Consider the following 27,480-nt stretch of genomic DNA (forward strand, 5'->3'; position numbering starts at 1 on the left):
TATTGGTTCTTGCAGCGCTGCATGAAGTTGAAGAAGATTAATAGATGAACTATAAACAGCATTCAAATCTCTGCAGCTGATAGACTTTAAGTGACGCTGAAAGCAACTATCACGTCCTTTGTTTTCTGCTTAGCAAAACCGGCATGCAAAGACAGTGCAGCACATGATGCAGGTATTTTAAAATGATTGTAATGCATTGTAAAAATAAACTTGGCTTTGTTCTGTGTATCAAAGTAATTTCAGGACAGATCAAACTTGAGCGCTGCTGACTCTGTTTAGACACTTTGAATACATGTGCACGATAGCATCACGTGGGGAGCTGACTACCAAAATAGTCAATTTAAAAAAGTTTAAATTCAAAGAGCAAACAAAACTGGCGTTAATAAAGTACCTACTACCTATCAGTACCTTGTAAAGTAAACTGTCTGTATATCTTCTAAGTCCTCTACACTTTATTTTAGTTTTCAAAACATGAAAACATGCTGCATATTTATTGAAAAATGATCTAACAATTTAATTATTCTGCTTAGTAGTTTGTCTGTTTAACTTCCAGTAGCAGCTGATTTGTATGGATATTTAAGGTATATATAAGGTATTGCAATATATATGAATATGACTAGAATAGATAACTTTATACTGTATATTGGTTCAGTAAGAGAGGAATTTCTCTTCTTACCCAGCAAAAATGTAAAAAAAAAACAATAAAAGATAATGATGTTCATTTAATTAAATAATGTCTAGGAGGTGTTTGTCTGTAGTTTTTTTTTAGGTTAGGGTTTTTGCAATGTAGTGTTATCTTTTTAATTTTACTCTTTGGAAAAGCAAAACTGTTTTCCTGTGTTATCCCCAAAACTATGGGTTTTAAAATAAATTACTGCATCTACAACAACAAATTTTACCTGCTTTAAAATGTTTAACACTAGTGGTTTTGTATAATTTTTAATTACATTTTAACATAAATTTAATCAATTTGTAAACTTGATTAAAATAAGAGTAATGGGAAAACATGTTTCATAACTGTAGCCCTTAAATGATTTCTTAAATGATAAAAACACTTTCTCACTGAAAATTAGAGGGATGTGAGGGGCCTCCAGCTTAAATTTTGCCTAGGGCCTCCAAATATCAATAACCAGCTCTGAAAAAAATGTCCAATTTTGACCCAGCCATGGATGCTCTGTCATCATTCCTTATTTGTATTCTAGAATCAAATTTAAATGTACTATAGCACATAACATTTGGACATGAATTTATGTCATTGTTTTTTCAAAATGTAGTTGCTTTGTTAGGCTACATAAGATAGTTTTTGGCTAGATTTTGCGTTTTGTGTACATTTGGTTTGGGGCGCATGGACACTGTGAGTGCGCGCGCGCCTGTAACCCGAGTAAAGAGTGACAGCCGTCTGCCTTAAGGGCAACTGTTCTGAGAAAAAAACACGAATGGACCCACACGTTAACTTTATATGAAGACAACACCGTGAATCTCAATGAAGGCCCAGGAATGGATTATATTTACGTGTTGCCTCTATGGTTTGTGCGCAACAGGAGGTAAGTTTTGCTCTTTATATGAGTTGTTTGGAAGAGTACCAGTCTGACTGAATTCGCACATTATTCTGAGGACGCTTTAGCACGGGCTGTGTCAGTGTTTGGCAAAAAAAATGTATTGTCCGCGAGGCATCGTTTATTTCTTTGCTCAAGCGCTTATACTGTACATGAAATTTTTCTCCACACTTTCATAACTGTAGTGGTGTTGGGGTCCCTGTTTCTTTTATTAATAAAAGCCACTTTAAGTTATTACTCACCAGAAATGTCGGTCAAAAACACTGTAAGCTGTTTGTAACTGTAAAGCCAGCAATCGTTGATAGTGGCGCGTGGTAATAAAGGGGGCGCGCGGGCAGACGCGCGTCATTTGTAACTGTCATTCAAATTCTGAAAGGCTCGACCTGCGCGAGAGTTGATAAATGTGACTCCACTTATGAATGCGCGTAACCTTCAAACACAGAGGAAAACACAGCAGACGCGATGCATAAAACAGCAGCCAAAGCAAGGGTGGTTGAGGAAAACACTGTCAAAATTGTGTGTTGCAGGTCTAGGAACACCCAATGCTGTGATGAGCCTTTTATCTGTAACCCTTTATGTTCAGAGTTCAAATGTGTAGGTTCTGAAGCCCCCATCACTCCACATTTTGGAGTCTCAGTCATCTAACTGATTCAACATCCATACATCCATCATTATAATGTATACTGGTATGTGTGGCAACAAGCTGCCTTGGCCTTTCTAGGTATAACAAATAAGAATAGAGACAGATTAATGTTTGGCGGTTAATGGTTGCCTTTCCGAAAAGAAAAAATAACATCTTTTCTGCAGGTGCATCAGAAATGGAAGATACGCTGATGAAGAAGCTCTTTTCGAAATATAACGTCAAAGTGCGGCCTTCAAAGACACCACAGGAAAGGGTCGTTGTTAGGATTGGCATGACCCTGTCATCATTCGTCAGCCTGGTAAAAAGATTTATGAGCACACACACACACACACACACACACACACACACACACACACACACACACACACACACACACACACACACACACACACACACACACACACACACACACACACACACACACACACACACACAAAATTTCCTAACATTTACTCACCTCATCCTTGGTGTATATGACTTTCATCTTTCAGTCAAACACAAACTGAGTTATATTAAGGGGACATATTATACAAATCTGTCTTTTTCATGTTTAATTATTGGGTCCCCAGTGTTTCTGTCAAAATGTGAAAAAGATCGACCCAGAAACTTAGTTTTGGTAAACCATTCTCTGCAAGCATGTAAAAAATAGGTAATTGAAACTTGGCTCCCCCTGTGATGTCAGAAGGGGATAATACCACCCCTTAATCTGCACTATCCAACCATGACACTGCCATTTAGAGTAGAGATCAGCTCATTTGCATTTTAAAGAACACACCCAAAACTGCAAATTTTTGCTTACACCTACAAAGTGTCAGTTTTAACATGTTAAATTATATATATAAAGCTTGCTAACTGCATTGAAAAGTCTCTATGTTTTTGAATTCAATGACATTACAAAGCAGGATGTTATTAAATATAACTCTAATTGTGTTCTGCTAAAAGATAAAGTCATATATACTTGAAATGGAACTGTGGTGAGTCAATTTCAAAGGAGAAATCAAATGTTTTTGTTGAAATATGCCTTTATCTTTTCAAATTTAACATTTTGCAAAAAAATAAAAATTGAAGAGACAAGTTTGTAAAGTTTTTCTTTTTTTTTCTTCTTTTTTAAAGTTTAAAAAAGATTCTGTTGATATTGGCCATCATAACTGGATATAGAGGTTGCTGTCCTATGGCAAAAAAGTATGATATATTCAGCTAATCAGGAAGAACACTGCTCCGATTCTTTGTATCACTAAAATAAAAAGTAGCTTAAAGCAGGTCTGGTGGTTGTGGTTCAGCTGTTTAGTGTGAGAAACAGGTCACAGTATCCTTCACTTCCTAACACAGGGATTTAATAAGTGGGTCTCGGGTAACAACAGTACACACATATGCATTATCATAATCAAGGGGTCTTTTTTATATCTTCAGTACAGAAAGGAGTCAGTCTGTAGCGGGTATGATTCGGTCCTCCGGAAACCTAAAATGTGTATCCAAACAGCCAAAAACAAAAATACTCTACAGCATTGATATATAACTTACTTAGTATTTTTGTCTTGTTTTAAGTACAAATATCTAAAAATTCTAAATCAAGATGCATTTTTCTTGATGAGCAAAACAACCTAAGAAAATATGTCTAGCTTTAGAAGAAAAATATCAAATTTAAGTGCATTTGGGCATAAAACGAGGAAAAAAATAATAATATCTGCCAATGGGTGAGCAAATTTTCTTCATTTTATCTTGAATTTGGTGTTTAAGAAAATTTTTCAAGATTTTTTCGCTTAACCCATTGGCAGATTTTTTGCTTGTTTTATGCACAAATTTGACTTAAATTTTGTTTAAAAACTAGACTTATTTTCTAATTTTGCTCATCAAGAAAATGCAGCCTGATCTCACGAATTTCCGTAGGATAGTCACAGAATTTTTTGCTCATTTTTCCATAGCATTCTCACGGATCTCCGCATTTTCCGTGGCATTCTCACGCATCAACTGTTTTGTCCTATTTACTTACCATTGTCGCTTCGGTTGCAACATTTTACAACCTTTTACCATTCTTGCATCTTGATTTAAGAATTTTTTAATATTTGTACTTAAAACAAGACAAAAATACTCAGTAAGAAAATCATTTTTTACAGTGTAAAGTGTCTATACAGGGCAATACAAATGTTACAGTCAATATTGACCCATCCCCCCTCTGTGTGTACTCTTTGCCAGATACTAGGCCAGCTGTCTTGTCTGACATTCCTACACTAGTTTTAAATAGCATTACGGGACTGTGTGCTGATCTAGGATGCGTTTCCTTCACACTGATGTAACTCACTGCTTAACCACTACAGTACGATGCATCATTGTAGATGTAGAAGCTACCTTGAAAAACATATAGTAACTTTGTTGCACTTTCATCAGTCGAACCATCTTGGTTAAACAACATAGTGAACTCTTTCCCTGCCATTGATGAATTATCTCGTCAATTGAGAGAAAATTCTTCCCTGCAAGACGAGTTTTTATGGCAATCCATATTATGCACTAGGTGGATAGGTTATGCACTTACCCACCTTATAAAACACCACAGCATATACAGATCCAAATGCAGTAAATACTCTGTGTATGTTTTGATCATCATTCTGAATCTGATCTCTAATAAAAGACATTTACAAAAATGCAATTATAAAATTTGGTATTTTTGAAGAAACCTACCCGTATTTGAGAGGAAACATGAATAAATTAAGATAGGATGAAACTGATTTTTTTAAAACAGTTATTTAAAAAGGTAATGAACAAAGTTAACTATTTATTATTTTATTGATTTGTGTTTCTGTGCTATAGAACATGAAAGATGAGGAAATGAACACTATTGTTATCATGAACCTGGTAAGTCAACACAATTTCTCTGGCTCTTCTGTGCCTGTGACACATTTTGAGAACTAATATCCTGAGTGCAAATTAAATTCATAAAGCGACATTTGCAACGAAGAAAAGAAAACTCATCTGTCACGATAATTTAATGGGTTGAAATGTCAACGCTTTGCTACACATGACAAACACTGCTAATGATGACTAGGATCAATATAGCACAACTTTGAATGCAAAATGAATATTATGCAAATGCTACAGATAATATTCACGGACAAATGTGCAGAGATATTAGGTTTGGTTTAATTAATGACAGGGGCCATATCATTTGAAATAATTTAATTAAATGATGAACTGTTGTACTTACAATTTCTTTGATGGCACACATTTGTCATTACTCAGACTAAAATAACAAACCCTCACACCTTCTGTTACAGGAGTGGAATGATTATCGTCTTTCTTGGAACCCAAAAGAGCATGCTGGAATTGATGTGTTGCGTATCCCGTCTGCAAAAGTGTGGCTTCCTGACATTGTTCTCATCAACAAGTTAGTTTCATTGATATCTATGAACTGTGTATACCAGGGGTCACCAACGTGGTGCCCGCGGGCACCAGGTAGCCCGCACAGAGTCTGTGAGGTGCCCGCCAAAGCACATTCTATTAATAGTCTCAACTGTAATATTTATTCATTACATATTTTTCTATATTAGCTTGGCTTGGTTTACGTATGTTAAAATTTTAAACAATACTAAAACATATAAACAAGTCAAATAAAATAAAATAAGTAAAACAAAAAAGTTTTAAGTAGACTATATCAAAAGTAGCCCTCCAGATTGTTTTATCCATTGTGGTAGCCCTTGCTCATAAAAAGGTTGGAGACCCCTGGTGTATACCATAGACTGGAAAAAAAGATGGACGACACCATCTTCCATTGGTGAAAAGTGAGTCCGCCAGTGTCCTGATACGGCGCTGACATCTTGGGGCTTGAGTCTGCGCAGTAGCGATTTCGGGACCAGTCCTGCGCAGTAGTGAGCAGGAAGTAAAGCCGCGAAATCAAGGCCCCTCCCTCACTCTTGCAGAATTCGCATCTCACAGCTGTCAATCATGACGTCACACCACTGTTTTTATAGCATTAAATAACTAACTAAAACCAAACACTTTCATCAGCATGATAAAAACTACAGTAAATGACAGAAACCAGATTCGGAAAAAAGATAATTGGGTAATTAAATTGTTTAGTTGGTCTCAAGTCCAATTGAATAACATGAGGGAGGAGAGGTTTATGACCTATACTGGGACCAGTCACTGGGGGGATGATTGAGAAGTTTTGGTTTCACTTTTCAGGGCTTGTGTGGCATGCTTGGTTTATATTGATGTATAATATTTGAAGAGTTTGGTTCCAAAACGCAATAAATCCATTTTGACAAATTTCGGTAAAAACGTGTTTTCTATACCAAGAAAGTGTCAAGATGAAAACCACTATTTTCTGTTACAAACTTTCACATAGCATCTTTCGGTTATAAAACATAAAAAATTCAAATCCATAACTTGATTTTCAAAGATTTATTATAAAAACGGATCATTTTTTCCACAAAATGCAATAAATCCATGACAAGTTTTTATTCAAAATGCTATAAATCTATTCAATCAATAGCCTTTATAAATGTGCATTCATCTTTGCCATGTTATTCATTTAGTTGACTAGTGGTATACACTTATTAAAAATATAAACATTAATGTCAAAACACTTACTTTGTCATATTAAGAATACTGTCATTGCTGCGGTTATACTTGACGTCGTCGCTTAACGTTTTTCACAGCGATCAGCTGTAAAATGTTTTCATCCTGCTCGATTTTCGTTGACTTTGAGTAAAATTATGGAAAGTTTTTCATAAGATTCCCTGGGGTCAATGTGTTATCATGACAGAAACTTGATGCTGTTGGCCCGGGCAAACAAGCACCCGTCTCCCGAGTGCCTCTTGCGTAAATTATTAGATGTTGATGGCTTACGTTTCTTTCCCGTCACAGAAAACCATCACAGGTTTATCAATGCTATTAAAGTATTATTTTGTTTTTGTTTGTTTGTTGATCACGAAGTACAAAGTAGATGAGGAAAACTAGGACTCCGTGTACTCAACGCGCCGCCATTGTTTGTTTACATTGCGTGAATGGTGCGCTGTAATTTCTGGAACAGATTTATTGCGTTCTGTAAAAAAGGAGGAGTGGCGTTTATTGCGTTTTGGGAAAAAAGGGAGAAAAGATGACAGAATAACACTGCGGATATTGGATTTTGCATAAAATTAAGAATTTACTTTAAATACTGACCTGATATAATACTGATTCTGGCAGTAACTCATTTTTTTTTCAAAAATGGCGTTTATTTCGTTTTGGAACCAAACTCTTCATTTATACCACGGGACTGTTGAATGCTTTATTCTGATTGGTTGAAAAATGTTTCACGGGTATGCAATTTTTTTCGATAAACGCACACCTGACCTGTCAAATGTCTTAAATTAAATTAACCATCAGAGCAATGTCTTAGCAATGTCTGTGATAACATTGGTATAAGCAGAACAATTGACTCGAGTCCTTTGAATTAAAGGCGGGCTGCATGATGAAATCACCTAAACAAACACGCCCCACCCCAATAGAATCTGGACTTCTTTTGATAGACACGCCCCACACATACACAACCCAGGCAACAACTGCCTTTAAAGGTCAAATTTTTCCTGATCCCATTTTTCAAACTTTAGTTGGTGTGTAAGGTTGCTGTTAGAGCATAAATAATACCTGCAAAATTATAAAGCTCACAGTTCAATAAAGACAGAAATCAGTTTTTATAAGCTGTTGAGCGGTAAACCCCAGCCTTTAAGGAGAAAAAAGTGGATCGCCGACTATGTTTCCCCCTAGTGGACGCAGTTCTACTAATAATAGTAATTTGAATAGTTGCCTGTTTCCACTTTTGTGTCTTTAAACGCTCGTTTTTTTGGGGTCGACAGCTTATAAAACTTATTTCTGGGGTTTTTGGCTTGTTAGCTGTACACCCTGTCACACAGCAGGTTTTAGGCATTATATGTTTTTTGTTTTTAAGCCAGAAATGACAAGGAGGCAGCCTCTCGCAATACAAAGTCAATGGAGACGGATGGATTGTTTTCCCCCCGGTGGGCGTGGTTTTCAGGTTATGACGCGTTGCGCTCTGTCTCTATACCAACGATATATACTTTCTTTTTCAAAGCCTACAGCGAATGGCCAGTTTGGACTAAAGCGCTTTACTTCTTGATTGAATGACGTCAATAAAACAGTTTTTGACAAAGCACCGCCCACAAGAATACGTCAGTCACCAGCTAAGTTCAAACGGCTCTGCTAAGCTAAGCTGTTATCGAATCACAAAACACTAAACAAACTACTCAATCAGAACTAGTTACGCATTTCTGAAGGAGGGACTTCATAGGATAAGGAAGACATCAGCCCGTTTTTTGGATAGTGAAAACAGCGCTATAGAGAAATAAATTTTGTGAAAAATACTGCGTTTTTTACACACAAAACATAAACAAATGTTGCGCAACATAAACATAATCAAGGATTCGAAAACACAGGAAAAAACTCAGGACGCGAATTACCACCTTGGGTGTGCATTATTTTTAATAATTAAATGGCCCATTGTTAGTTATTCCTTACATAGATAAGAACGTCTCGGTTACGGATGTAACCCTCGTTCCCTGAAGGAGGGAACGGAGACGTCACGTCGTGACCGACGAATTGGGAACTCGCTTAGAGAGACCAATCTGCTTCGTACTCTACTAAAACGCCAATGAACTTGGCATTGAGATATTTGCATAATGCTGGCGCCGCCCCGCCAGGTGCGTATATAAGCCACAGGTGCAAATATGGAAATTAGCTTCATTTCGCTGAGAAAGCCGGAAAGTGTGACCGGCCGATAAACAGCAGGGAGCAGCCCTGTGGCGACGGGACGTGACGTCTCCGTTCCCTCCTTCAGGGAACGAGGGTTACATCCGTAACCGAGACGTTCCCTTTCAGTCGGTCACTACGACGTCACGTCGTGACCGACGAATTGGGAATCCCTACCAAAACGCCACTGAGGGCTGACCTCTTCCAGTGTCTGCGTAAATCCCTCCGGTTCCACTTAAGGATAAGGAGAATTAGGTTTTAAGGCAGAAGGCCGGGCACTAGATGTTCCTTTAACCCCACAGTAGTGCTAGCGACTGGGAAGCGCCCTATCTGAGCGGTATAGGGACGCTGCGGAAGCCACCGCCCCGTTAAGGGCTATTGGTGGGCGAAAGTCAACCGTAGTTGAGGTATAAATGACAGCCGTGGCTGTGTAAGCAAAGCAGTGCTCTGCTGAGGGAAACGTGGGCTAGTAGGATTAACCCCACGGAAAATACTCACAAAGGAACCCGGTGGGACGCAATGTGGATGCCCGAGCCAAACACAGGTTCGCGAGGATGCAGCTAGTGAGAGGCTGGCAGCGGATGCTCCGCAACATCAGGCTGCCAAGGCAGCGGAGGAAGGCAAAACAATTTATTACGCGTTTTTGCCTCGAAGGCCTTCCATACTGAGCTCAGTTTGGAGCAGCAGTCGGAGGTTGCAAGCCGACCTGCGAGCCTGTTCTCTGTGCTTCCCCTAACGAGGAAAGAACACGAGAGGAGACAGGCTCGACACGAACACTGTAAAATCTAATGAACGTATTAGGTGTCGCCCAACCAGCAGCTCTGCAGATGTCTGTTAGCGAGGAACCACGAGCGAATGCCCAAAATGAGGCAACACTTCTAGTAGAGTGAGCTCTCAAATTAAATGGACAAGGAATGCCCTGCAGATTATAAGCAAGGGCGATAGTATCAACTATCCAATGAGACATCCTCTGCTTAGTGACAGCTTTCCCTCTCTGCTGACCACCATAACAAACAAAGAGCTGATCTGAGGTCCTAAGGCTTTGTGTGCGATCCACGTAGATGCGTAACACTACGGGGCATAATAAAGCCATGGTTGGGTCTGCCCTCCTCCGGGGGGCAGCGCTTGCAAGCTCACCACCTTATCTCTGAAGGGAGTGGTGGGAACTTTGGGCACGTAGCCTGGTCTGAGTCTCAGTGAGACAGCAGGACCAAACTGAAGGCACGAATCGTCAACAGAGAATGCATGTAAATTCCTTACTCTCTTCACGGAGACCAATGCTAGCAGGGTCAGAGTTTTCATTGACAAAAACTTCAGACTCGCAGACTGCAAAGGCTCAAACGCGGAACCTGTAGTAGGGCTTCAGCACCATGGACAGGTCTCAGGAGGAATAGAGGGAGGGCGCGAGGGGTTTAGCCTGCGAGCGCCTCTTAAAATCTAATAACCAAATAATGCTGCCAACTGATCTGCCGTTAATAAGCGAGTGATGAGCAGAAATAGCGGCGATATCAACTTTAATGGTGGAGGGTGACAGCCTACCATCTAACCTATGTTGAAGATATATAAAAGCACAATGTTAAGCATTCTCTGGGGTCCTCGCGTTGCGAAGAGCACCAGGTGACGAAAAGGGTCTCATTTAAGCGCGTAAGCCCGTCTTGTGGACGGTGCTCGTACCGCGTCATTGGTGTTAGATACCGCTTGCGATAAATCACCTAAACCTTGCGCGCACTCAACGACCATACATGGAGATCCCACAGGTCGGGCGCGGGTGCCATAATGTGCCCCTTCCCAAAGAAAGAAAGTCCTTCCTAGGGGAATTCGCCAGGGAGGGGCTGTCGCGAGGAGCATTAACTCTGAAAACCAATTCCTGGTCGTTCAGTATGGGGCGACTAACGAAAGGCTCTCCTCGTCCTGCCTGACTTTGCACAGTGTCTGTGCGATTAAGCTCACTGGAGTGAATGCGTATTTTCGCGTCCCCCGCGGCCAGCTGTGTGCCAACGCATCCACGCCGAGGCTGCCCTCGGTTAGTGAATAAAAACCGGCGACAGTGGGTATCGTCCGGCGACGCAAACAGATATATCTGCGCACGACCGAACTTCTTCCAAATTAGCTGGACCGTCTGGGGGTGGAGTCGCCATTCACCGGGGCGCGCAGCTCGGGAAAGCGCGTCTGCCGCTGTATTGAGCGAACCCGGGATGTAAATGGCACGAAGGGACCTCAGATGCTTCTGACTCCAAAGGAGGAGATGACGAGCGAGATGCGACAGGTGACGAGAGCGCAAAAACCGCCTTAACGGTAAATAACGCAACAGTCGCAATGTTGTCGGTGTCGGCTAATACATCCTTCCCTCGCATCTCCATAGCGGAGCGTACAAGTCCCAGATATACAGCGCACCGCTCGCGGCAGTTGGGGTGCTAGGCACACCCCTGAGACTGCAAGCCCGTCATACGTGGCTGCTCATCCCGTGCTGGGGGCATTGTATGTGCTACAGAATGCCAGGAGACCCGACTCAGGGGCATATCTTGCTATCAGAAATGCTGGGTCTGCCACGGGGTAAAATTGAAATGACACGCAGGTGTAATGGTTACACAGTGTATGCCGTTGCGCCACGCTCTCCTCGAGACTCGATCGTAAAACCAATGCTGAAGCGGTCTCATATGAAGCAGCTCGAGCAGTGTCACAGCCGCAGCATGCTGCCATATGTCCAAGAGCTTCTGAAATTGTTTCAGAGGGACTGCGTACTTCCCTCGAATTAAACCGAGGCAAGTCAGAACTGACTGGTTGCGCGCTCTTGTAAAACACGCCAATAAATCGATCGAGTCTATTTCCATACTGAGAAAAGGATCCTCTGCACGGGGCAAAGTTGCTCTTTTCCCAGCTGACCTGATGACTTAAACGAGCGAGATGCTGAAGCATTAAATCTCTGTGTTCGCGCACGTCTGCCGAGAACGAGCCATTGACGTAAATATAAGCAGAATACGAACAACGCTCTCTCTCTCTGAGATTTTAATGCCATGACTAGCACTTTCATGGAGCCACGGGGAGAGAGAGACAGCTCGAATGGTGTACTTAGTATTAGTATGTCCACTCCATGAACGCAGAGCGAAAAACGGTCTAAGGCGAGGGGAGATGGACACATGAAGTACACGTCTACAGGTCTATGCTGCAACCCGATCTGAATATTGAAATACGAGCCTCGGCGTATCATCCTAAAGGATCACATTTGTAGAGCCGGTGCGTAAATAAATCGGTCGTAACCCACCGCGTATTTTGGGTACTATGAGATAAAGGCTGGAAAAACCCTATCATCATTCTCGGTAAGAGGGACCGGCTCGAAACGTCCTTCGCCAGCAGGACATCGACTTTTGCACGCAGTACATGTGCATCGGACGCTTTCACTATAGTGAAACGAATGCCCAAGAATTTGGGGGAGTGCCGGTAATTGTATTACGTAACCGAGGCGGATAGTGCGTAAAACCCAACGAGACGGGCTGGGAACTGAAGCGAAGCATCCCGGGACCGTACGAGGAGAATTAACGACACTACCGAAGTACCCGCGGTGGGGCAGCGAAGCGAGACAGGTGATACTGCCGGTGCGTCTGCTGTGACAGCATAAACATCTACAGTATGTGTGTGTGAGACACTGACCTGAGCCCGCTGAGGGTGACGGTCGTCTGGTCTCCTCTGCGGAGAGCGCAGACTCCGATGAGGGTGCTGGTGGTCCGGTCTGCTCAGTGGAGAGCTCGGACTCCTCAGGACACCCGCTGGCGATAGAGGAGATGTAGGGTGAGCAGGTGTACGCTCACGGCTCTCTCGATCCTCCGGAGACCTGGAGAGGAAAGAGGAATGCACTCTTATGTGTGGTTAAGTGGGTACCGGCTGGACAGCCGGTGGAACATATGCAAACCAAGGATTTTCCACCCGACCCTCTACCGGGGGAAGGAGCGAATCACTGTCTCCTGAAGAGTGATCCTCTGCCACTCCGGGTCGCCCGTCTCTGGCCACTTAAACTCCCGATTTTCACGGGAAGCGGCTAAGCGGGCGGGGCGAGCTGCTGACGACCGGTTCCCCTGCGCTGCCGAGATGGGGTCCGAGGAGGGGAACGGAGGTGGCCGCCGCAGGACGCGGACGGCGAGAGGCAGACTGAGGAGCCGGCGTTGGTGGACCAGGGCAGCTCTCATCCGCCGGGGCACGACCTAGGAGATCGCCTCAGTCTGCGCAGCGGAGCTGTACGACTCCCCGGGCTCGCCGAAGAGGCCGGTCTGTGAGACAGGAGCATTCATGAAGTTGTTCCGTCATATAAGCCAGACATAGCCAAGGGTGGCGATCTTGAACACTGTGGTGGACATCGCACGACTGAAGGTCGCGGCTTCCCTCGTATATCTCTAAAGCCTCGTTTGGTGAACCTGCAGTACGTTAATGCGTGCAGGGCTGAAGCCGCGTCTCCGCATGCCTGATGGGCAGCGCCCGTAACCGGACGACTGTCTATACAAACACGGGAGGGAAGGGTTGGGTGGTCCCTCCAGGAACGCAGCTGCATCGCAACCCCCCGCTCAACTGAAGGGATCCCCCCTTAGCGGCTCCGTTAGTGAGGGAGATGAGGGGTGAAGCTGAACGGCCGAGACGGCCGCAAATCACGTCAGCTCTTCGTGCCGTCGGGAAAGGCAGGCACAGGAGGTGAGGACCGTAGAGGCCCGGACAGCTCCGAAGTACCAATCATGTGGGCGGGACGGTTCGGGCGGAGAGGGATTAACCCCTCCAACTCTACCGTTTCCGCCGCTCGAGCGGGCACGGCCGCCATCTCCGGGAAGACTCCGCCTCGGAGGGAAAAAATGGGCACCCCTCTGATGCTGTAGAAGTGACGGGACCAGAAGGAGGTCCAGTGGATTCGGCAGAAATCGCAGAACACGACTCTGCAGTCTCCACCGGAGCCTCAACCGGCTGAGGATGAGAAGGCCGGTAGGTGAAGGACGCATCCTCCGTCCTACTCAGCGTAGTGATGCGAAGAGCGTCCTGCGAGCGCTTGACAGCCGCACCATGGCGGCGTTCAGCACTGCAAAGGCGCGGACGCCGTTCCCGTAGAAACGACAGTCGTCTCCGCAATCCAAGAGGGTTATGCTCTCACAGAGAGAGCAAGAGCTCTCCACGAACGCAGCCTCGGAGTGCTCGATGCCATAGCACGAAGACAGCGCTCGTGACCGTCACTGGAATCCCTGTACTTCTCGCATCCAAGATCGCACGGAGGAAAAGCTATCCTGAAAAGGACGCTGATCTCCGAATATACGAGAGAGTGGCTGTCTTTAAAAAGACACAGAGCTCTCACGTATCACTCTTTAGGGAAATCACTCTTTAGGTGCTCCGCTGATGATGCGCACAGGGAGAGGCAACGCACACACTAAACTCAAAACAAAAAATATGCAGAGCAGTGGAATACTGCGAGCGTCCGCTGTGTCAGTACTGCTTGTCAATCAACTTCAGCAACCGTTCCCAGAAGAGCAGAGAGTAGCTTCTCAGTAGCAGATAATGCCGGCTTTCGAAGCGAAAAAAGCTAATTTCCATATTTGCACCTGTGGCTTATATACGCACCTGGCGGGGCGGCGCCAGCATTATGCAAATATCTCAATGCCAAGTTCATTGGCGTTTTAGTAGAGTACGAAGCAGATTGGTCTCTCTAAGCGAGTTCCCAATTCGTCGGTCACGACGTGACGTCGTAGTGACCGACTGAAAGGGAACTGAAAATAGCACTTGCTTGGAAAATTATTAAAGTTTTTATATGTGAACACACACAACTTTCTTTTTGTCTCTTTCTCTCTCTGACACACACAAATAAACAGAAACACCAGAGTGTCCCTGTCAGGCAGTGCATGCAGGTATATCCCCATCACTGCTGTTCTAAATATCCTCCCGCGCCGTTCATTTCTACTTTATAGGCCAATTAAACAACACAGCTCTCCACCACAGTCCTCGTCGGTCCTGCATTCACTTTCACACACACACAAAAACTGCATCCCACACACTGTTCAATAAGGGACATCTTTAAGCCCCAGAGCACCATTACTATAATAGATGGGATGTTTTAAAGGTCTTTTCTGGCCCTTTAGGATTATGCAGCATACCAGTGCTGTATGGTTTAAAAGCTTTAACAGTCAATCTATCTGTCATGCGGTGTAGAAATTATTCTTAATTAAAGCGGAGCAATGTGGTATGTACATATGGCACTGTTGTGTAAAAGAATACTTCAACTAAATAGTGCAATTCTGTCATGATTAATTCACCCTTGGTTCAGTTCTCATCTCATTTTACCAGACACGCAAACAAATGCTATTTTCCACTATCGATGTAAAACCTGGCGCATTTTGAAGTGTTCAATATTATATTTGAGTATTGAACTGATTTGCAATGTTTCAAGCTTAGTTATGAAGGTTTGTGACCACAGGCCATTTTCTGCTGTCTGAGAAACCTCCAGTGCTTAAGCTTACGAATTGCCTAAAAGGCACATTACTCTGAGACATAATACAAAGTCCATGTTTCCAAACATGCTCAGAGGCATTACTGAGCACCCATAACTACAGCCGGAAAATCAGTGGTTTGCTGTATAAATTCGTTAATGCTTTAGGCTGTGTTCAATATCTAATAAGGATTTCTCAGAGTGTTCAGAAGTGATGATGCGGTGAAAATCCACAATCTGTTTTAGCGTTTTTGAAGTGACTCCAATCTGTTCGTATTATTCTGAGAGAAAATGTGCTAATACTAATACATGCAGTTTATGTTCTTTTCGGTTTGCTGTACAAACTTAATTTTCATTATGAGTCTTTCTTCTGGTAAAGTTTTGATGTACCAACAATATAAGTTTATCATGTTTCTCTCTCTCTCTCTCTCTCTCTCTATCTCTCTCTTTTTGTATGTATGTGTGTGTGTGTGTGTGTGTACAGTAATGACGGGGTGTTTGGTGTAGCTCTGCAGGTGCACGTACAGGCCTACAGTAACGGCCGGGTGACATGGACACCACCTGCACTTTTCCGGAGCTCTTGTGGAGTGAAGGTAAATGAAACCTCACAGATGATAATCTTGTACACTCAAACTGTAGGTTCTTTATAGATTATGGTAACACAGATCAGATGTTATGTAATGTAGTTGTTTGAATTAGTGATGAGAGTGGCTCAGTGGGTTGCCTCACAGCAAGAAGGTCCCCGGTTCGAGCCCCGGCTAGGTCAGGTGGCCTTTCTGTGTGCTTTGCATATTCTGACTTTGTCAGCATGGGTTTACTCCAGGTACTCCAGTTTCTTCCCACAGGCCAAAAACATGCAAGTTAGGCAAATTGGAGATGCCAAATTGTCCCTCCCCCAACCTGTGTCTAGACTAACTTGTCTAAATCAACTTGTGTATAAATTAACCAGTTATTGCCATAAATATAGCCATAGATGATGGTGTATAAATAAAAAAAGAAAGAATTAGTGATGTCTAACGTGCTTGGATAGAAAGCCTAATATGTAGTAAACATTATCGCCTGTTTTCACAGACAAGGCTAAAGCCAGGACTTAGCGTTAGTTAAATTAAGACGTTTAAAGGAGCATTTCACCCGTAGAAACCTGAATCTTTATTGAAAGTGTCTCATATTTGTAGTCCAAATGTAACATACATTTAGAATTTGGTGCCTATTTGAGGTGTTTGTAGTCTCACTCCCTCAAAAAAGATATTGGACTTCCTTCTTTCAATGATGCAATATGATGATTTTTACATCATTGAAAGAAGGAAGTGCAACACTGAAATCTGTATTTCTCCTGTCTCAGTGGCAACTGAGAAAATTATGCATGATCATTCAAAAACATGACTGGGGTTCTTACTATACAAAGCTTTATGCAAATGGGTGAAGTGTCCCTTTAAGCGTATTTTATAAACATATTTTATCTTACCTAACCCTAACCCTAACCCTTAGAAAAAGATGTTGCCGCGTTATGGAAGAGACCTTTAAATACTGTAATGAAGTGTAACACCATAAGATGTGTAATGAAGCTTTAAATCATAATCTTTTGTTTATACTCAGCACAACTGCACTACGAATAAATGACATTAATTCACTGCTGGGGAGAATTTTTTGGTTTTACATTTTTTTATATAGCTTGGTATAAAGCTCTCTTTATCTCCCTCTCTCTCTTCTTCGTCTGAAGTGCTGCTTTTGTTGGCCTTGCTCTAGTTTGCTTGTTTGATGTTCTATCAAAAAGACTAAGAGCGAATGAGATGATTAAAAGATGATCTGAGAGAAATTACCCTAGATGCACACACAGAAAAAGTCCCAAGCAAACACAAAATATGTTTTCTCCCTTTTTCTTCTGCAGGTGACATACTTTCCATTTGACTGGCAGAATTGCACGATGGTTTTTCACTCGTACACATATGACGCCTCAGAAGTAGATCTGCAGCACGGACTTGATAAGAAGGGAAATGAAATCCGAGAGGTAGTCTACGACACAGGCTTTAGCGGTAATGACACTCAACACTAGTGTACTGTAAATCAAAGCAAATGAAGATAACCCTGAAATGCTGACAGTAATACTTCTTCCTCTGGGAATTCATGTATGAGGACTTCATGTATGAACAGTTTCAGTGACCCTAGATGTTTTAACCTGTAAAACAGTTTGTTTTTGTGACAATAGAATGATGCATGAAAAGTCTGTCATCATTTACTGACTCTCAAACCTGTATAAGTTTAACCTGAAGATATTTTGAGGAATGTTTGTAACCAAACCGATCTATCCTATTAATCTATTTAAAATCCAGTAGAGATTTACTACAAGCATTGGACCTGTACCAATTTTTTCACCATCTTTTTTATATCACCTCAGAGAGCGGAGAATGGCACATTCGTCACAAAGTTTCTAGGAAGAATGCGCGAGATGACCTGTACGAGGACATTACCTTCTACCTGATCATTGAAAGAAAGCCCATGTATTATGTGTTTAACATCGTCCTGCCCTGTATCCTCATCACCATCATTGCCATCTTTAACTTCTATTTGCCACCGGATGCAGGTAGGGCTCTCAGAGGGCTTGGGTAGACACTCACTACAAGTTGTGTTGTTGAGCTTGAGAGAGATGGGATGGGTGACCGCAGGTGATCTGGCCCCACTTTGTGAATAGGCTTGTGATAGCCACTACATAACTTAAATGAATTAGCAAAAGTGAATTCCCATGCTGATCTGGTTAATGTATTATATATAGGCTGCATATGCGCGCATGTGGTGTTCAAAATCTGTTTATTTTTTCCAGGAGAGAAGATGGGTCTTTCCATCAACGTGCTGCTGACTTTAACTGTCTTCCTGCTGCTGTTGGCCAACAAAGTCCCAGAAACCTCTCTGGGTGTGCCCATCATTGTCAACTACCTGATGTTTACCATGATCCTGGTTACATTCTCCGTCATCCTCAGCGTTGTTGTGCTCAACCTTCATCATCGATCACCCAACACACACCAGATGCCCCTGTGGGTGCGCAAGGTCAGTACAAGAGACGTCCAAGTCAAAGTGTAAGAGAAAGACTTACACAACTTATTCTTGGTCTTTGCTCCACCGGTTTTGTATTAGGAGCCCTGGTATGTGGCTTTGTTCTTTAAACATACAATTAATATGAGCTACAGCCTCTGTAATACTACAGTGTTTCTACCACACAAGAGATTTTGTCATAATCGTGTAATTAATCCAGAAATCAGTCATTTCTTTGCATGACTGAACTGATCTCATTATTTCTCCAAGAAGAAAATTGGTTCTAAAGATTGTAATAAAAATAGCATTTCTGTATTCAGAATCCGTTCAGTAGTGCAGGATATTCACTCATCACAAGCGCCCTGTTAAATCACGGCTGAGAGAGTGTCTGCTAGACAAATACAATCTGTCTCTTTGTCTTGGACACTTTGCGAATTCATGCAGAAGAAGCAAGGACTGAGTCATCTTCAGTCCACTCTTATCCCACAACACTCTACATAAAGGCTGATCTGCACCATTTGTACAGATCAGCCTTTATAGACAAAAATACTTTTCACTTACACCAATAACCAACCACCCAAAAATCCTTAGGAACAACATACTATTACAACGTCCTAGCAACCTCCCACAATACACTAGCCATGCAATAAAAACGTACGTTATTTTACAGTTTTAAATGATGTTTTATTAACAAAGTTCGGGAGGAGCACGTTCAAATAATCAACCTAATTACCTTGTAACTATGACCAGTTTTCGACAATCAGCAATCAGGTCTTCACCTGATCGGCATCAACAGAAACCTTGACTGAAAATCAACTCACCCTCTTTCTTGATAGTTTCAGCATTCCTCCACCTCCCCTTCTCCGCACGATTTGCCTAGTCACCTTACTAACCAGAACAGGGGGGATTATTCTGGGTTCGGGCCTAAGGCCGAGCCCGGAACCCTCTCCCCGCCAGGAGGCGCTCCGGGCTCAGGCCATCAACGAGCTCGGAGCCCTCTCCTCGGACAGCACGCCAAATACGCATACTAATAACCCTGTTCAGAATTATTTGTAAGTGTGAACTCGTGAAATATATACGATGCCAAAAATGTTAAAAGATTTAAAAAGTTGTATATTTTTCTGTCCTTTCTTCCAGATCTTTATCCACATGTTGCCCCCGTACCTAGGGCTAAGGCGACCCAAAGTGGAGACCCCTCTGTATCTTGAGAAGCCTCCCAAAAAGGAAAACACTCAGGCCATCAGGAGACTGGCAGACGAGTACTTCATCCGCAAGCCGAATAACACCAGCTTCCTTTTCCCCAAACCAAACAGGTGAACTTAAGGGTGAAGTATGATCCATTTTTTTACACGTATGTGAGGTTCCACTTACAGTGCGTGTGACGAAATTTTCATCATGAGAAGAGTGCACGCATTCTGTATAGGCACCATATGTGCCATTCTTCCCAAACACGTCCTGTCCAGGATTTCGGTGCGTCTTCCGGAAGTCGTATTTGTTGACCGCATACGCCATTCAGTTAAAAACATAAGATATACAATCATAGTTTCATTCTTACCTTAAAATGTAATGGTTGCTTTTCTGTAATAATAATAATAATTCTCTATGATGTATGCGGTCGACAAATATGACTTCCAGAAGACGCACCAGAAATCCTGGACAGGACGGGGCCGGAAAGAATGGCACGTATGGTCACCCTAACGTCACTTAAAGCTGCCTACCTACAACAAGCTACTTGACTCAAAACACACCTGACATGCCAACTTGAATTGCTACGTGTTTCCATGACTCGGCTTTCCTCTCAATGTCTCTGTAGGAGTACAAACTTGTATTATAAAGCTCCGGGAATTCCGAGTATAAGGCTTTCGTCCATTTTGTTTGTTTGGATGCCCCGCTTCTATTGGCCGCGCGGGTAATCGTCACAAAGTGCAGCGCAAAAGTTAAACTATTTTGAACTTTGACCGCGCCATCAGGGCAAGCTGCGCTTGCGCTTTGCTCGACGCAACAAAAAACCGCCCTCGCGCACATCGCGTCCTATGTGAAAGCCGCATTAATTTGTGAATGTCCTGTAAATGAAGCGAATCAGTCTTGCGTGCATCCGGACGGACCTTCGCTGATCGCCCTTGTTCTAGACCCTGACCATAAACATCTCCATTTTTGCACAAACAGAGAAAGAGGACGCAAAAACAAAACTTTTTGAAATGTTTTAATCCTGCTTTAGAAATAGCCACTGTGGTAGACAATCCGCCCTTTTGGATATAAATCCTCTAGAGTGATCGTGTAATGTTGCATGGAAATTTGATTATGTATGAATCCTGGTTCTGTTGTTGATCTGTTGCTGCGGTTTGCACGTTCAATTTAAATAAAATGTTTGTATTGTTTTTACCGGGTGACTCACAGACAACTGTCCACTGTATTTTTACTCAATGGCAATTTAATATTAAAATCTTATTAGTTAACGAATAATGTTCAGTTAGCAAGCTGCAGTTGTTGGTCGGGAAAATTAGCTGAAATGAACATCACTAATTGCATCTGTTGAACGTCTGTGTACACGTACAAGTCAAATAAACTATACTTTATAAGGCTGTGCGTTCAATTGTGCGCGTACGTTCGCATACACATAAAAACAGACTATACCACAAGGCTTTACTGGGTTATGTGAAGGTCACAGTTTATTGGGGTCAGAGGTCAAGGACTAGGGATCAGTTAGAATAAAAGGGAAAGGAGAACTGGTGTTCGATGGATGAATAAAAAGGCTGGTTTTCTGAGATAACATTGTTGCCAATTGAGCACACTTAGGATATTATGCAAGCTTGTAATTGTTCATATAGAAAGCACCTTCAAAGACCCCTTCAAAGTCAAGGACCACTCAAAATTCTTTGTGGACCACTCAAAATACCTCAGTTAATTCTTAAATAGGTTTTTGTGCGTGTGTGCACACCTGAGCCAATCGTCAACCATTAAAGAACGACATACTCTGGGATAGACGCTCTGTGTAGATTTGCCTTTTCTTTCCAACAGTTCCTGCCGATTGTTTGCGCATGTGCAGTCACCGGTCTCGCTTAGAGCTCACATAACACACACCGTTTTTGTCAATCTAATGTTAATCTTGGTTACCTATAGAGTATTTCATCCTTCATATGTCCCAAGAGTCTTTCATGTTGTCAGATTATTAAAAGACAGGATGGCCATTCAGTTTTTGTTTTGTTTTGTTTTTTGGAGAAAGACGAACACTTGAAGGCGTACAGTGGGCGGAGCTAAAAAGTTACAAGTACGCACAGCCTTTGGATACTAATCGAACAGCTGTGACATAGATGGAAATTAAACTTAAATAAAACTTTTTTTAAAATAGCTATGGCTCACTGTCAGATACAGCCTTACACATATGATCCAGAATCGGATACGGAGTCAGTAATTGGTCAACAGGAACAACAGCAGCAACAATTACAGCAGGACGTCGCTATCTAGTAATTGATCATTGTTTGTTTATCCACTATATTAATTTTAAAAAATGTGACGTGAATCTTGATGTGTTTTTTCTGCATTTGACTGTTCAAAAGTTGTAAATGTCGTTAGTGCAGTACAATGCCAACTGAGGTGGAAAATGTTTGCTTTTTTCGTGTTGTTTACATTACATGCACGTATGCGCTGATTATAAACAAAACAAGTGAGATTTTGATTTTGTCTGTGGTTGCGACTCCTAAACAGGGTCTTTTAAAGTTTGGCCATCAGTTGTAAACAAGTGGCAAATCCGGCATCAAACTGAACCTTGTTTGTTAAGCAATCCTCTCCGAAATGCAGCCAGTGAACAAACATAAATCCATTCGCAATTACATTGCTGTCCAGGAAAAACAAACTGCATCCACTGTTGTCTTAAGACAGGGAAAGCTTAATAAGGTTTTCTTCTCATTACATCCAAAAATACACTTCTTTTGTCGAACCATCTTGATAAAACAAAGTTGTCGCATGCTGTGCAGTAATACCGGTGACTTCTACTCGACGGAGCAATGCTAATGCACATTCTCGCTCTGACGCCCTTGTCGTGCAAGGCAAGTGAAAGGACATACAAAGGTCCATAAAAGGAATTATGGGGTCAATCAGTCGTAAGGGATACCTCCGTTCAAAAAAGAAAGTGTTCTGAAACTTGTAGGAAAAATGAGGTGTGAGTTTGGCCCAGAAATACTCCGTCACAAGCTCAACTGCTCTTTTGACCCTTTGCTTATGTTCAACATGAGGGTTACAACTTTTAAACCATGTTAAAGGAACAAGCCCACATTTTGGGAATTTAGCTTATTCACCGTATCCCCCAGAGTTAGATAAGTCCATACATACCTTTCTCATCTCCATGCGTGCTGTAACTCTGTCTGACGCAGCCCCCGCTAGCCTAGCTTAGCACAAAGACTAGAAGTGAATGTCTCCAGCTAGCAAACTGCTCCCAATAAGTGATAAAATAATGCAAACATTTTCCTAATTACGTGTTCTTTCTATAGTCACACTGTGTACAAATAACAAGGTCATATGAGACACAGCCATCTTTTAACAGTATACATACTGGGAACTATATTCTCAGAAGGCAAAGCACTGCTACTTGGGCAAGTGATTTGCTCACAGCACCCGAGAAGCCCCCTGGTGAGTAGCAGAGAGTTCGGTCAGAGTTGTGCAAATCCCTCCGCCCATGTAGCAGTGCTTCGCCTTTCGACCTTGTTATTTGTACACGGTGTGACTATACAAATCACAACACATAAATAGGAAAATGGTCACATTATTTTGTCATTGGGTGTTCCTTTAATAAGTCAGAATGCAAGAATAGCATTTAACCCCCCCCCCCCTTAAGACAGACCAGGGGGTGTGGCAAACTTGGCGGTGCAGTGACACGACTCTCTTAAAAAAAAACTTTGGTACGGTAAAAACAAGCAGCTTGTGAATAGATTTTAGGTGGTCCTCAATAGTAAAAACGCTCATATTTTGCTTTAGGTTTGGGGTATGGATTAGAAAATACTGTACAATTAGTCTGGTATGAAAACAAGTTAAATATATGAGATGTTCTCACTAATATAATATAACTGCGTAAGTGCGACTGAACACTAGGGTGTAATTATTACATTTCCTTCTTTCTCTTACACAATTTACCTCATCCAGGGAATACTCTCAGAGAGCTGTAGGTGTGGGGAGTACGAAGTAAGAAAAAGTAAGAAATCATCAGTAAAAGAATAAAGATCAGCACAAATCAGACCCAACACATTAGACTCAGCCTGCATCAGGCCTCAAGAGGTGTGGTGGTATAAAGTGTGTGAGAGAGAAAATGATAGTGATAAAGGAAAAGATGAGGGGAGAGATAGGGGGAACAGGAAGAAGAGAGACTCTATTAGAGCAATTCGATGAGGCAGCAGTATCTTGCTTTTTAATTGGTTTTATAGCGTGTTTTGGCACCGTTTCCACCGTGTCTTAGTCAAATTAGTCTTTCCTGATTAGTCATCTGTATCAATGTGAGGTAGAGGAAAAACGGAAGAACAGGAAGCATTTGACTCATGTAGACAGTCCATGCATTTTCTGGGAATAGACCCACAACACCGATGTTTCTAGCAACATACTCTACCAGTTGAGTTGTTAACCTTTTTTGTCACGTGAAACTAATTTATTTATCAAAGCTATGGTTATGTGCGCATGGTGTGTAGAAAGCCTCCTCTGCTAAGACTTTCTACGCTCCCTCCTTAATCTGCTATGTTGGAGTCTGTGCTCCCAGCCTTACATTAACTTATGTCTCAGTCTAATGGGGTTCGGCTCAGGTCACTGATGCTCATCCGGTGAACCACAGGCTTCCAGCGATGAGCTGCTGTAGCAGGACCTGAATACCCAAGCAGAGTTGGGACATCTGCAAAATGAAGGATCACACTGCCCCCTTGTGGTGGGATGGGCAGCTGCAGAATCTGGAAGATGGATGATGGGGAGAGAGAGCAACTTTGAAAAAAGAGGATTAATAATGAAACAGATGTTAGTGAACAGATTCACAAAAGATAAATGCAACACTTCAGCGATGATACGCATATCATCAGCATACTGGAAGTATTTTATGGTTGGGTAGTGACACTATTAGCAGAATGCAGTGTTTTTACAGCGAGTGAATGAATAGCAAAATTAATGAATAGTTAATGCCTTAGTTAGACCAAAGTAAATAAAAGAATTAGTAAATAAATAGTAGGTAAACAGATGAGGGAATTAACCTGCAGTCCACATCGGCATGGGGTCACCTTGACACAAGACACAAGAAGTTTTTGAAGTTGCCTCCATTTCTGATTTGGGATTTGGTCTGAAGTCGAAGCACACACATAACCAGCAGGAAGTGTGGCTACCTGTGGTTTTACCCTGTGTTCACAGCATCCTGATACAAGCCAAGAAATGTACTGAGGTCAACTCTTCAACTTAAAAGAAAGGAATTTAAAGTTAATGGGGAAATTTCACAAGACTTTTATAAGATGTCAAATAAATCTTTGGTGTCTCCAGAGTACATATGTGAAGTTTTAGCTCAAAAAACACTGTCAGAAAAAAAAGGTACAAAGTTGTTCCTTTTTCTGTTGCTGGGGTGGTACCCTAAAATGTACCTTTTTGTACCTTTATGGGTATAAAACACATTGAAATGTTGTACCTTATGGGGTACAATATTATACTTAAAGGACCTATTGTGTACCTTAAGGAACAATTTTGTACCAGTTAAATTTTAGGGGTACAAAACAGTTATCTGTACCTTTAAGGGTACAAAATAGATACTTAAGGAACAGTAATGTACCCCAAAAGGTACAATATTGTATTATGTTTATATACCTGTAAAGGTACAAAATGGTACCTTGGTAGGTGTGAGCAAAAATCTCTGCACTAAATGGCAAAGACGTGTTTGGATAGTGCAGATTAAGGGGCGGTATTATCCCCTTCTGACATCACAGGGGGAGCCAAATGTATTTTTTTCACATGCTTGCAGAGAATGGTTTACCAAAACTAAGTTACTGGTTTGATCTTTTTCAACTTTTCTAGGTTGATGGAAGCACTGGGGACACAATTATAGCACTTAACTCTTTCACCGCCAGCGTTTTTTAAAAAAGTTGCCAGCGCCAGCGTTCTTCATGATTTTCACCAAAGTTTAATGCCTTCCATAAAATGTTCTTCTTTAAATATATAAACATACAATATACCAAATGAAAGAACAGACCCTCTGCTTTCAAACAAAAAAACCGTTTCATCCTACCTTCAGTGGTTCTTTTGTAATCAGCTTTTGAATATGGGTAGGTTTCTGCAAAAACACCACATTTTGAGCAAAAAGCAGAGATAATTCCATTTTTGTGACGGACTTTTCATAGAGATCCCATTCAGAGCGATCTTTAAAACAGACACGGACATGCAGCCGCTTGCCATAGGGCAATACTTCCGGGTTTAAAAAGTTAAAAATAGCGGTATTGCGGAAAGACGGAAAATCTCGTCATTGGCGGGGAAGCGTTTTCTCTTAATTGACGAGATATCTCGTCAATGGCGGTGAAAGAGTTAAACATGGAAAAAGTCAGATTTTCATGATATGTCCCATTTAAAAACATTGGGGCATTCAGCAAGTACCTGTAGTACCACATGCGTTCGCATGGAATTAGTAAGGAATAATTGATGACGGGCCATTGAATTATAAGAAAATAATGCACACCCAAGGTGCAATGCCGCAGGTGTGCACTATTTTCAAATAATTCAAAGGACCGGAGTCAATTATTCCTCTTATACCACGGTTACCACAAACATTGCTCTGGTGTCTATTTTTAAGACATTTGAAAAGTTAGGTGTGCGGTTATCAGAAAATAATGCATACCCAAGGAACATTTATCAGCCAATCAGAATACAGCATTCAACAGACCCGTGGTATAATATAAACTAATATAAATGCAACAACAAGCAGTTGTTTCAGTTTACTGGCAGATATTTTAAGATAAAGCTTTTGTCTCCTTTAAGACTCCTTTTTGTCTACTGAGGTTATCTTACCACTACAACGATACCTTGTGATCATTTTTATGTATGCATCTAAGTATTTTCATTTCTTGCACATAAATAAATGTTAAACATGCAAAAAACTGTTCTTATTGTTCCCAATGTTGTATCATATTCCACCTCTATGCCCTATGGTGCAGGTATCAGCCAGAGGGTCCGTGCACTGACCTGAGGAAGTTCATTGATGGGCCCAGTCATTACCTGACTCTTCCTCCAGAGCTAAAGGGTGCCGTGGATGCCATCACCTACATCGCCGAGCAGCTGCAGGCTGAGAAAGATTATGAGGCTGTAAGAGATTTTTAATGATAACAAAAGAGAATTCTCCATTATACTTTTTTGTTTTCCATCATCAATCTTTTCTCATTTTCCTTTCTTTATTTCTGCTATCTTCAATCCCATCTATTGCTCAGTTGAAGGAGGACTGGCAGTATGTTGCCATGGTGGTCGATCGACTCTTCCTCTGGATCTTTGTGATTTTTACCACCGTTGGGACGCTGGGCATTTTCGCTTATGCCAGCTACAATACCACGCCCACAGACCCCTTCATGAGCACCTAAGCCCAAAGGTCATCTCTCCAACCATTGACTTTTCACTCTGAAAGCTTTGACCTGAGATCTGTTATGCATTGCTGCGAAATCAGTGCAACTATAAGAGTGGTAGTGCAGTAGTGTTTCAGTATTTCAGTTAAAGGTGGGGTGCATGAAGTGTAAAATTATGCTTTAATGTAAGAATCAGAGGCAGACACTACTTGAGTATTTTAGTAAGTTTTCCAAGCATCTGTGCTTTTTTTTAAAAAATTTCACTACATTCTAAAGCACAGAATAATACTGTGTATTCCTTTTATATTGCATATTAAAATTGATTTAATACCTAATTACATAAAATTTGTGTACTTTTACTTTTCTTGAGTAAAAGTACAAAAGTACTTTTGACTTAAGTAAAAGTAAAAAAAAAAACTAGATGTTGAATGTACTTAAATATTAAGTATAAACCAAGAACTTGAAATTATGAAATGTAGTGGAGTAAAAATGATGATAATATGCTTTGGAATG

General features: G+C 41.8%; 1 protein-coding gene across 2 annotated transcripts; it reads left to right on the forward strand.

Moving 5' to 3' along the window:
- The first annotated feature begins 1,382 nt into the window (after positions 1-1,382).
- Positions 1,383-27,480, forward strand: chrnb1 (cholinergic receptor, nicotinic, beta 1 (muscle)). Of its 2 annotated transcripts, XM_065248640.1 has the most exons (12): positions 1,415-1,544; positions 2,084-2,242; positions 2,364-2,497; positions 5,005-5,049; positions 5,469-5,578; positions 15,873-15,981; positions 17,277-17,421; positions 17,784-17,969; positions 18,207-18,430; positions 19,553-19,728; positions 26,569-26,716; positions 26,839-27,480. In XM_065248640.1, the coding sequence occupies exons 2-12, from the start codon at positions 2,233-2,235 to the stop codon at positions 26,983-26,985; spliced, it is 1,434 nt and encodes a 477-aa protein (XP_065104712.1). In that variant the 5' UTR covers positions 1,415-1,544; positions 2,084-2,232; the 3' UTR covers positions 26,986-27,480. The 2 variants fall into 2 exon arrangements, with proteins under 2 accessions (XP_065104711.1, XP_065104712.1); XM_065248639.1 differs by lacking the exon at positions 2,084-2,242 and having other exon boundaries at positions 1,383-1,544.

Source organism: Paramisgurnus dabryanus, chromosome 2 (assembly GCF_030506205.2).
Source record: "Paramisgurnus dabryanus chromosome 2, PD_genome_1.1, whole genome shotgun sequence".
Taxonomy (NCBI): Eukaryota; Metazoa; Chordata; class Actinopteri; order Cypriniformes; family Cobitidae; genus Paramisgurnus; species Paramisgurnus dabryanus.

What these genes read in the sequence shown, in the direction of transcription:
- chrnb1 (XM_065248639.1), top strand. Translation starts at nt 1,484, where the DNA reads ATGAAGGCCCAGGAATGGATTATATTTACGTGTTGCCTCTATGGTTTG. An exon ending in TGCCCCTGTGGGTGCGCAAG is followed by an intron (nt 18,431 to 19,552) that starts GTCAGTACAAGA and finishes CCTTTCTTCCAG; the next exon opens with ATCTTTATCCACATGTTGCC. An exon ending in CTTTTCCCCAAACCAAACAG is followed by an intron (nt 19,729 to 26,568) that starts GTGAACTTAAGG and finishes CCTATGGTGCAG; the next exon opens with GTATCAGCCAGAGGGTCCGT.